This window comes from Panthera onca, chromosome B1 (assembly GCF_046562875.1).
Source record: "Panthera onca isolate mPanOnc1 chromosome B1, mPanOnc1 haplotype 2, whole genome shotgun sequence".
Classification (NCBI taxonomy): Eukaryota; Metazoa; Chordata; class Mammalia; order Carnivora; family Felidae; genus Panthera; species Panthera onca.
This window is the reverse complement of record NC_138342.1, coordinates 35,605,727-35,617,774: the sequence shown is the minus strand read 5'-3', so window position 1 is coordinate 35,617,774 and position 12,048 is coordinate 35,605,727. Positions and strand designations below refer to the sequence as shown.

The following is a 12,048-nucleotide window of genomic DNA, read 5'->3' as shown; positions in this document are numbered from 1 at the left end:
TTTTTTTTTTCCCCTCCAGTTCTTGCTGTGCATGGCAACTGGAATGATGGAACTGGAAGTCACTTCCATCACTTCTCTGTTCAAAACCATTCTCCGGCTTCTTAACTCAGCCATACATGGTCCGGCCCCTACCTAAATCACCAACCTCGCTTGAGCTGCTCTTTCTTTCCCCCAGCCCATACTGGCTTATATGTTTCAAACACACTTCATTCTTTCCTCCTTTAGGAACTTTTCAGTCATGTCTGATTCCTGCTTGATGCAAAACTCTGCTCAGTTCTTCATGAGGCCAAACGTCATCAGACTGGCCCAAATCACATTACATGATATTTGCCCATTCTCTCCTTTATGGTCCTTTCACACTATAAATAAATATTTGTGTATTTATCTGTGTTCTTTCTTTCCCACAAGTTAAGCTTCATGCAGCAGGGACCATGTCTGTTTTGTCTACTGTACTAGCCTGAGAACAGATTTTTCAAATAATGTTATGATTTACCCTTCCAATCACTTCAGTTGTGCTTTCGTTTAGTTTGTTGTTTTTTGTTTTGTTTTGTTTTGCTTTTTGACCAAGACCATAGGAGAATATTTTTTATTTGAGATTTCTTTTCACCGGGGGACAAACAGGAAGATGTTTAATTTAAAAGATCTTACTTCTTGGGGCGCCTGGGTGGCTCAGTCAGTTAAGCATCTGACTTCGGTTCAGGTCATGATCTCACAGTCCATGAGTTGGAGCCCCATGTCAGGCTCTGTGCTGACATCTCACAGCCTGGAGCCTGCTTCTGTGTCTCCCTTTCTCTCTGCCTCTCCCCTGCTCATGATCTGTCTCTCTCTGTCTCAAAAATAAATAAAAACATTAAAAAAAATTTTTTTTAATTAAAAAAAATAAAAGATCTGACTTCTTTTTTCCTATATGCTCTAAGTTCCTTGCAGAAAGGATCTGCTTTTATGTCTTCCTCAGGCTGTAAGAATCCATTGTACATAGTAATTGCTCAACCAAATCTTTGTATTTAGTAAAACATGTTTCAGATTAGGGTTGTCATTTGTAGAGAGAGGGAGGACAAAGCTTTACAGAGAGGTATCCTGCCATCATCACCGCAACAAAGTGGTGGAACCCTAGTAAGATCAAATGCCAAAAGCTTAATCTAATCAAGATTTAGAACCAGGTAAATGAGCATCTTAGAATTTCTCTCATGTCTTCTAAGGGCAGGATTTGACTATATCTACCTTTTTCACTGTGCTGTTTTTATTTGGTACCACCAAGTTGTCTTATATAATTGTTTGAAAAATTAATGAAAACATGTAGGAATGAATGATTTTAAAAATACATTCATAGTAACTGTTGGCTTCTTAGTTGTCTATACCCTCACACCTTCAATGCTTTACAGCTACAGTCTTAATAGACATGAAGTAATATTGCTATCGTTAGTGTCAAAATGTTTAGGTGAAAAAGGCTGAATTATGTGTTTATTTCTTACAGCCAACTGCACCTATAATATGTGAATTTCTTACAATGATGGCCGTTTGTCACACAGCAGTGCCAGAGCGAGAAGGCGATAAGATTATTTATCAAGCAGCATCTCCAGGTACAAAGGAAGGAATTATATTTTTTTCAGTGGAAAATTGTTCTGAAATTTCAGGTTGTCTAGAAAAAAATCAGTTTAATTTGAAAAAGTGAAATAGGGGCGCCTGGGTGGCGCAGTCGGTTAAGCGTCCGACTTCAGCCAGGTCACGATCTCACGGTCCGTGAGTTCGAGCCCCGCGTCAGGCTCTGAGCCCCGCGTCAGGCGCTGGGCTGATGGCTCGGAGCCTGGAGCCTGTTTCCGATTCTGTGTCTCCCTCTCTCTCTCTGCCCCTCCCCCGTTCATGCTCTGTCTCTCTCTGTCCCAAAAATAAATAAAAAACGTTGGAAAAAAAAAAAAATTTTGAAAAAGTGAAATAACCAAGTTATGTGGTTTTTTTATTAAAAAAATGTGTTTACTAATTAGAAAAACTTGGCTTTCAGAATTAAATATATAGGTTAAAATATGTAACTTCATATATGTAACTTTTGGTATATGACATAAATTATGTGGAAATTTGAATAACAAAATTCACACAAGTATAAAGTACTAAAAAGTACTTACACACATTAAGTTCTCCCTTCTTTGAAATAACAAATTTGCTTTCCTCTTTTGGAAATGATAATCAAGGAGCTTGAGTATTTCTTTGGATGAAGAAAATTCACACATTTGAAAGGGATTCAATAAAATATGTATTAGCATGGTTATCAATATTTAATACTTCGGCTTAATTTTAAACCTGTTTTCAATGTAATTAGGCAGTCAGTTTGATGATTGCAAGACTTTAGGAAAGAAGGAATATATTTTAAAGAATTTCATTTTAAATGTTTTAGCTGTATTCTAAAGCAGCACCCATGACCTTGTAGAATGTACCAAATTCCTAAAAAGCATAAAAAAATTACATCTCATTCTGATGTAGTATGGTGATGAAAGTAATACATGATAAAATAAAACATCAATTCATTTATATCCATTTCTTTTTTTCCTTTGTCCAAGTTTCTCTTTTTTTTTAGAGTTGGCACACAATGTTATATTAGTTTGAAGTGTTGACAGTGCATTTATATCCATTTAAATTGAATCCTCAATTAGTATTTTTTTTTTACATTCAGTGTTTTAGGAGAAAAGCACAAATGCAAGACAATTTTGTGCATTTGTTTTGAGAAAGGTTTTCTAGAGAATATGTGGAACCAAAGGTACATTTAAATTTTCCTTCTTAGCTGTATATGACTAACAGTAAAATATGTCTCCTGGTTCTAGACATGTCTCAGATCCTTAAGATGATTCTACTCGTTCCTTTGGCATTGTCATATAATTTTAAAAGAAATGGATTTCAATAACAGGGACCAGAAGAAACAGAATAATTCTTTTAAAATTAAACAGAAAATATATTACAATAATGTATTTCTGTTGTACTGGGGATAATTTCTCATCTCACCGTGTATTTGCTTTCATTTGTTTTCCTAAAACAGATGAAGGAGCACTGGTCAGAGCAGCCAAACAATTGAATTTTGTTTTCACTGGAAGAACACCTGACTCAGTGATTATAGATTCCGTAAGTTATTTATTTTTAAGTCTCTTTTTTCATCAAAGGAATGACATATGCATAACTTCAAAGATCAAATCATATCAAAGGATCATAATAAAATAGACGTTCCTTACTCTAATCCCCTTCTCCAGAAGCAGCCATATCTCTTTCTTCAGGCATGTAAAAATCTCATATTTTCAAAAGCATATGGGATTAATGATATAGGTCTTGATTCTTCACTTTTAAACCTAGCTACTGACTTTGTCTTCTGTTAGATTAAATGAGGGTTTATCTCTCTTGATTCACTATCCCTTCCTGATATTACTGTAGTTGCATGACAGTTTTTAGTTAAACAGGTATTCAGACCCAATTTTTAAAATAGGCAAGAGACTTGAACAAACATTTCACAAAAGAAGATATATGAATGGCCAGTGAGCACATTAAAAAAAAATCATTAGTAAACAGTGAAATGCAAATTAAAATCACAGTGAGATGCTATATACCCACTAAAAAGGCTAAAATTAAAAACACTGGCAGCACCATATGTCAATGAGAATGTGGCACAAGTGGAACATCCATATGTTGTTAGTTAATATGTTAAACGGCACAAGACCTTTGGAAAAACCCTTAGAGTTTTCTAATACAGGTAAACCTGCACCTGACCCAGCAATGGTACTCGTCACTCATAATGACCCAGGAGAAATGAAAGCATGTGTCCCCAGACATCTAATGGAATGTTCATGGCAGCTTTATTCAGAGCAGTCAAACGGTGGAAGCAAACCAAACATCCATCAACAGGAGAAGGGGTAAACAAATTGTGACATACACATACAATGGAATATCCAAACAGTAAAAAGGAAGGAATTATTGATTCATCAACAACATGGGTAAATCTCAAAAACACTGTGTTGAAGCAGAAGAAGCTAGACACAAAGGCATACATGCTCTCTAGTTTCATTTATATGCAGCTCGAGGGGCACCTGGGTGGCTTAGTTGGTTGAGCGTCCAGCTCTTGATTTCAGCTCAGGTCATGATCCCAGAGTCCTGGAGTTGAGCCCCATGTCGGGCTCTGCACTGAGTGTGGAACCTGCTTAAGATTCTCTCTCTCTCTCCCCCTTCCTCTGCCCATCTCCCCTGCTCACACTCTCTCTCTCTAAATTTAAAAAAAAAAAAAAAAAAAAAGACACACATGCACATGTATATACAGCTCAAGATCAGCAAAAGTGATCGTGGGGATAGAATTCAGAACAGTGATTGCCTCAGAGTCAGGAAATGGATTGGAGGAGGGCACAGCAGTTTATGGGGTGATGGGAATGTTCTCTATCTCGATTGGGGTGGTTCCACAACTGTACCATTGTCAAATGACACAGTTTTCACTGACCTATACATTTAAAGTCGGCATACTTCATTGTATGTAAGTTGCATCTCATTAAAAAATCATCATTTGATGTTTGTTATTATGCCTGTACCAGTGTTCATAGTTGAATGTTGTTGTATTCAGGAATTTTTTTCTCTTTTTGTTTTTCCTGTTATAAATTATTTCCTGAAAATAATTTTTCCTTTATTTCCTAAAGATAAGTCCCTTATCTTTTTTTCAATTGCCTTATTTATTTATTTTTTTAACCTATTAGTGATTGTTGCCATACCTTCTTGGTACACTCTTATCAGTACAGCCACACCATGTAATCTGTCAGTTGGCAGTTCTTACCTTGAGACCTCCCCATCCCTCTAGAAATTCATCATTCTTTTTGGTCTGTGCCAGTGTTGTCTAAGACCTGCTTCTACAACACTTGGGTTTTGTAGATTTTCTTTTGATTTTCTTCCATTTTGAACTATTTCCTGTATCTCAGATCTTCTTCGTGAACTTCCTTGTTTTGATGGGATACATTTCTTGTTTGTTTCTTCAGGTTAAAAAGTCATTCTCAAAGCAGAGGACATAGTAGTGATAGTCCTCCATAAGTCCAGCTCCTGACTCTCAGGATCTCAGATACACTAGTTGATGGGTCACCATTCTGTTCACAGTTGTCATCCTGGAATTGGTTTGTTGTCTTCCTGGGGACTGACTTTCTTTTTTTTTTTTCAAATTTTTTTAATGTTTTGTTTTATTTTTGAGAGACAGAGCATGAGTGGGGGAGGGGCAGAGAGAGGGAGACACAGAATCTGAAACAGGCTCCAGGCTCCAGGCTCCGAGCTGTCAGTGCAGAGCCTGATGCGGGGCTCGAACCCACGATCGTGAGACCTGGGCCAATGTCGAATGTTCAACTGACTAAGCCACCCAGGCACCCCTTCCTGGGGACTTTCTTTACCTCTAGTCTGTGTTAGATCTTTTTTTCCTGAATCCTATGTCTTCCTTGCTCTTGGTTTACTCTTTTACTTTTGTGGAATACATTCTTTAGTGACTTTTTGGAAGAGATACATAGGGAGTAATTTATTTATTTAGATAGTCTGAATAAATATAGAATTCCAGGATAGAAATTATTTTCCTTAGAATTTTGACTGCTCCACTATATTTCTGGTTTCCAGTACACCTAACTGAGAAATCAGAAGCCATTATGATTCCACAGGTTTTATGGCTTGCCCCTGCCCACTCCCCCACATTCTAGAAGATTCCAGGACCTTCTCTCTTCCAAAAGTTGGGCTATTTCATAAAAGTGTACCCTACCGGGAGTATTTTTAACCCTTTGTCCTGAGCACTGGTGGACCCTTTTTTTACATTTGGAAAATTAAATTCTGGAAAATTTTTCCATTTTCCTTCCCTCTTCCCAACCTACTTTCTCTTTTTAGAATTCTTGAAGTAATCTTTAACTTTTGTCTTCTGCTTTTCATGTCTTTGCCTTCTCTACTTTTTGAAACTGTTCATCAACTTTATCTTCTCAGCCTTCTACTCATTTTTTTTATTTCTTCTATCATGTTTTTGGTTTCAAGAAGCTTTTTTGTTCTCTCGATATTTCTTTTTTAATAGTATCCTGTTCTTCTTTCATGAATGTAATACATATATTACTTCTCTCAGAGGAATAATGACAGTTTTTTGAAATTTTCATCTAAAAAATTTTTTAAAGCATTTAACAAAGCATTTAATTACAAAGCATTTATAAGCATTTAGTTAAACTACAGATTTTTCCAGAATATAAAATGGTCTCAAACTGTCACTGCAGTTGCTTTGTAGTGATTATAGTTTTGGGAGAAAATGTACTTCACCAAAAGCTAATCAACTTCTAAATGTTCTTTTCCTAAGTTTTCTCATTTTCTACTTAGGAGAAAAGAACGGCATTTAATTACCGTATCCCTTCATATGGAATGTATGGCAGACTCTACCAGGTCTTTGACACACATTGCAATATGCAGAATACTAAGGCCAGTTTCCTCCTATACTACCAAAGAGCAGTAGCCAGGGTATAAATATGAATCCTAAAAACATAAGAATTATTACAAACAGTCTCATTGTTTTAGACATTTTCTTCATGGGTCCCATTAAAAAGCATGTACTGGCTAATGCAGCAGGATTTCCAAGGGTATATAACACTGCAAAAAAAGTTTTATGCCACCAGAAAGGCACAGTTATCCAGTTCCAGTAATAGAACAGAAAATGCCACATATGAATCATGTGACAAAGCACTTCAGTCTGGTTTTGAAACTAAGTGAAGAGACATTCAGGCTGCTCAGGAGCCTCTTGTGCCCATCAGGAAACCCAACCCTGAAACTCTGCAGGTCAACTTGAAATTTTGTTTTTGAATTCTTTTTCCTCGAAATTGCTTTTATCTGTTTGTTTTTGATATCTCTGTTCCATGTTAGTGTCCTTAGATGTCTGTTAATCTTATGGTTCAGAATGAGGAATTTGAAAGCTGATGTGACGGTTCTGAGCCTACAGGGGTATTTGTCAACACTGAGGTTTACTCTAGGTTGGTCTGGGGGGATTTGTTTGGGAAGTCATAGTGTCTGTACCCGTAAGGCTTCTCTCGGGCTTATTGAATTCCCCAGAGAGTAATGTTGCAATTCTGCCTGGGAAGGTCTGGCTGAGTAGTTATGGGTATTGGGACCCAGCATTTGATATGAATATGATCGCAGTGCACAATGTATCTTCAGCTGTGCCAGTCAGCTTCTAGACAAAAGGATGGGCCAGTGCTGAGAGCTGCTTTTCAAGTGGCTCCTACCCAGTTCTTCCTATTTTAGGCCCCTCTTTTGTCTCAGAATTCTAGAGCTCTCTGCTTTCTCACATCCTTAAACCATTTAAGGATTATGTGGTATAAATCAAGTGGATTGTCAGCCTTTCCCATGACCACTATAGCATTCAGCCTTCTTGTATCTGCTAAGATACCATTCATTGATCTGTGTTCTAGCTTGCAAATTTCTGGTGCTGTTGTCCTCTTTCTGACTTTCCTGCCATTGTAAGGTTTGTTTTGGGTTTTTTTTTTTTTCCTTTTTTTAAGTGTTTACTCTAGTTTTAGTGAGACTTTGGGATAGACAGAAATTAAATGCATATGTTCAGTCTTCCATCTTAACCTGAAAGTTAATAAATTCAATTAAAGAGGATATATTCAGAAGGGACGCTTTGTTTGTGCTATTTTTTACATTAAAACTTCATGCATAGGGTTTATTTCCAAAAAGCCAAAGATACTTCCAACCTGATGTAATCACATGTTCCTTTTCTTCTAGTTGGGGCAAGAAGAAAGATACGAATTACTCAATGTTCTGGAATTCACCAGGTAAAACAGCTGCTCTGTGATTTATATCTGTGAGATGAAATTCTATAGATTTTTGTTTTTCTCTTTTAAATAACTAGGAGTGTGCTTTATTTATTTAGCTAAATTTATTTAGACAAAATACTAAAATCATCAGTGTAGTTTATAATTGTCATAGCTGCCAATAAGTCATAAACACCCATCTTCAGAGTACTGCAGGACATGATTCCTGAAGGCAGTGTAAAAATATTTTTGAACATAGCTGGTCTGCATCACAACTGTGGAGTATAGGACCAAGAGTCCCATGGCTGGTGATCTGGAAACATTATACTTAGATGCACTAGGATTTATGTGTAGTGAAGATGACTCAGAGTCAAGAACCCAGCAGTCTAATTCTGTGTTCATTGTATCTAACTATCTTTGAGATTTCAGAAACCATATCCATCCCTCCATTAGGTATAAAACCAGTTACCATCTAGTAGGGAAAAGCAGCAAAGAGATTATCCTACTTTATTTCTTAAGGTCAAATAATAGATGCCTTCTAATGATAATCAGTGATATCTCCGTGATTTTGGCTTTTTTATTTCTTCATGACTATGGAGTTTCCTAACCTACATTCTTAGGGCAAATAGGCCTCAGTTAACAGGATGGTTTTTAAAGATTGCATCACCATTAACAGGGCACTTAAGGCTAGGCCACGGCCAGGAGATAACACTGCTCTTCAAGGAAATAAGAGTTTACCTAAATCCTTGAACTTTCTCCTACATAAGGCAAGCTTATACTCACTGACTAGAAAAGGCATTTCCTACATTATGGAGGTTCCTCAAAAAGTTAAAAATAGAACTACCCTACGATCCAGCAATTGCACTACTAGATATTTACCCAAAGGATACAGAAATACCAACTCAAAGGGATACATGCACCCTGATGTTTATAGCAGCATTATCAACAATAGCCAAATTATGGAAAGAACCCAATGTACACTGACTGATGAATGGGTAAAGATGTGATATATATACACAATGGAATATTACTCAACCATAAAAAAGAACAAAATCTTGCTATTTGTAACAAGGTGGATGGAGCGAGAGAGTATTTTGCTAAGTGAAATAAGAGAAAGACAAATACCATATGATTTCACTCATGTGCAGTGTAAGAAACAAAGCAAACGATCGTAGAGGAAAAAAGAGATGAAAACCAAGAAACAGACTCTTAACTAAGAAGAACAAACTGATTACAGTTACAGAGGGGAGGGGTGGTGGGGGATGGGTGAAATAAGTGGTGGAGATTAAGGGATGCATTTGTCATGAGCACTGAGTATTGAATGGAAGTGCTGAGTCACTAAATTTTACATTTGAAACTAATAATACACTGTATGTTAACTGGAATTTAAGTAAAAACTAAAATAAATAAATAGAAATACTTGTAACTTACTGGGAAAAAAAAGTCATTTCCTTTTCTATGCCAGCTTTGGTTGCTATCTTGGTTGGGAGTGACCGCATGCCAGTGGTTAATATAAAAAATAATGGGGTCTGTCAAATGTATTGTTTAAACACTGCTCTCTTTACTTGTATGTGCTGAAAGGCTCAAGGGAAAATGCATGAGAAGTTGGATGAGTAACTATAATAGAGTGTGTGTGTGTGTGTGTGTGTGTGTGTGTGTGTGTGTGTGTGTTTGTGTGTGTGTATATATATATCCAAAATGTATTCCTGGCCTCTTTTTTTCATGTCAAAGTGGCTGTTTTTGCTAAGTCCACTTGCATTATATCCACAAGATACTATAAATAGTATATCATTAGCATTTGGGTATGTTTGTTTATTAACACATACCTGGAAGCATCACGAAGAAAAATAAAGCACGGTCAGGGGTTTAAGGTCTATCAGGATGCAGCGATGGGGCAGGCGTAAGGATAAAAGTGAGAAAAGTGGCTATGGTGGTATTAAAAGAGGCTCTGGGAAAAACATTAGTGGTTCAGACTAGGATGATGGTAGTGCAAAGAAAGTGAAGTTGATAGAATCCAGATACCTTCTGGAAGAATGTCAGGGGGCCTTTGGGATGGATTGGAGGTGGAAGAAGAAAGGAGGAAGGGGTTAGAGCCTCTGGTGTAAACAGCTGAGTAGGTAGAGGTGCCGTTTATACAGATGGCAGATATAGGAATAGATGTGCGGGATGAGATGTTTGAATCATTACGTTTGAGATGCCCCTGAGATATACAGATGAAGGTGGTGGGACAGGCCGTGGATATGAGGGCCTGGAACATAAAAGAGAAGCCTATGATTGAAATATAAATTTGGTTCTTGTTGGCCTGTAAATGGGCTTTCTCTCTCTCTCTCTCTCTCTCTCTCTCTCTCTCTCTCTCTCTTTCTCTCTCTTTCTCTCTAAAATAATTAAAGCCAAAGAAATGAGTTGGATCTCTTAGATATAAAATACAGAATGAGAGAAATAAGAAAGGCTGAGGATTGCTCTATGACTAACCCCAACTTCTAAGGGTTGATTAGAAGAAGAGGAATCTGCAAAAGAAACTACTTTGTGGTTAGAGAGGTAGAGGATAAAGAGAGGATAACTGCATAGAGCCAGGAGAAGAGGTGAATTTCAAGGTGACCGTGGTCTTCTGTGTCAGAGACTGCAGCGAGGTTAGGTGAGCTGAAGGTGGAAAGTATATGCTGAATTTAGCCACTCAGTGGGAAGGTCAAGAGAGAAGTCAGGTGGCAATGATGGGGCGGGGGGGGGGGGGGGCGTTCAGGGGATATAGGTGGAGACCATGAGTGTAGCAGTTGTTTGGGGTTGAGTTGTGAATGGGGATGTGGCTCTCTTGGGGCACATTCTTTGGGCTGAGTTTTGTAGGAGAGAGACTCAAACATGCGCAACTGATGAGGAGGACCCAGTCTAGAAGTGGAAGACGCAGACTCGGGAGGGCAGCATAGCTTGAGGAATGAGGTTACTGAGGAAGAAGAGTGAGAGAGGAGGTTCACATGTGAAAGGAAGTCCTCTGATAAGAAAAGAAATACTTCCTCCATTGTCAGGAAAAGAGGCAGAGAGGATGATGCCCAGCAGATAAATGTGTAGGTGTTAATGGCAAAAAGAACAGAGATTTTTTTGTCTGTAGCTTTCATCAAGGTGAATTGCAAAAATTCAAAGGATCCAGAGTACAAGGGTTCATTAGAGACTTGGGGAAGGGAGAAGGTGTTCCAAATCCTGCAGATAGAGAGCAAGTTTATTAGAAAAAGGTGACATGTTGCTGAACAGTAGTGAGCACCCAGGTGACATGGATATCTTGGATTTCCTAAACTCGGTGGCAGGGTGACTTTTCTCCAACTATGTCCATCTACTGTGGTGCCACAGAAAGCATTCCCATTTCCCCAAGATTTGTGAGTTTTGCCAGGAGAAAAAAGGAGCAGAAAAGTTGATGAGTTTGGGACCATCTCATTAAAGTTGGATTAAGGAGGCACCAAGAAGGGCTGAGACAGAATATAGACTACTCAATGTCATTACGGAGAGGGCCCAATTGAATGTATTCCCAAAGCACAGGGACAGCGATCGGAGGTGCTAATACAGTGGGGATTCTAGATGGAGGAACAGAAGACTCAATATTTCTAGATACCTCAGAAAGAAACTCCTGACTGTGTGGTATGCTAGGATACCATATCTAACTGCTCCTTATATTGGACTCACCTCAGTTCGTAGCAGAATATTGTAAGGTAAACAAATAGATACAGACCCTTGAGAAGTCCTTCTTCTCCCTCATTTCTGGAGAGAATGCTTATATGCGCCTGTTTCTAAATGAGGCATATCTTATGCAGTCTGTGCCACTTCTATTCAGTGTCATTTGCTATCTCTTTGCAAATGCAGTGCAAGATGCTGTGTGTTTGACTACCATTTTTATATCGCCAACGCGGTGTTAAAATGCTTGTGCTCATTAGCTTAGCTTTGTCATATAAATTGGGCTTTTTACATGATGCCAGTGGTTTGCTAGTAATCATTGAAAAACAATCGTTGTGAATGCCTAAGTCAGTTTTTAAGTGCCAGTGTTCGCCTTTCTGTGTGGTTTGGGTATATATTTAACATAGATTATTATTTCTGTTTGTATTTAAAGCTGTAACATACAATTCCCCTTAAAAGACACTGACTTTAATATTTTTTAAATCTTAAAACATTGAGCCATAACTCTCTTCTGCTCTTGCAGGCTTCCTGGGATCCATTTTGTAAATTATTCCTTTAGGGCAGTGGATGGTACCCTCGTGCCTTAAAAAGACATAATGTAACTTTCAAAGATACCCAGCCATACACC

At 37.9% G+C, this 12,048-nt stretch overlaps 1 protein-coding gene across 8 annotated transcripts in view; it reads left to right on the top strand.

Annotated features, from left to right (window-relative positions):
- Positions 1-12,048, top strand: part of ATP8A1 (ATPase phospholipid transporting 8A1) — a 231,995-nt gene that overhangs the window by 101,493 nt on the left and 118,454 nt on the right. For all 8 annotated transcript variants that reach the window (XM_078446155.2, XM_078446153.2, XM_078446157.2 and 5 more), the window contains 3 exons: positions 1,475-1,580; positions 3,026-3,108; positions 7,735-7,784. In XM_078446155.2, the coding sequence (XP_078302281.1) occupies positions 1,475-1,580; positions 3,026-3,108; positions 7,735-7,784 (239 nt within the window). The remainder of the gene's footprint in view (positions 1-1,474; positions 1,581-3,025; positions 3,109-7,734; positions 7,785-12,048) is intronic.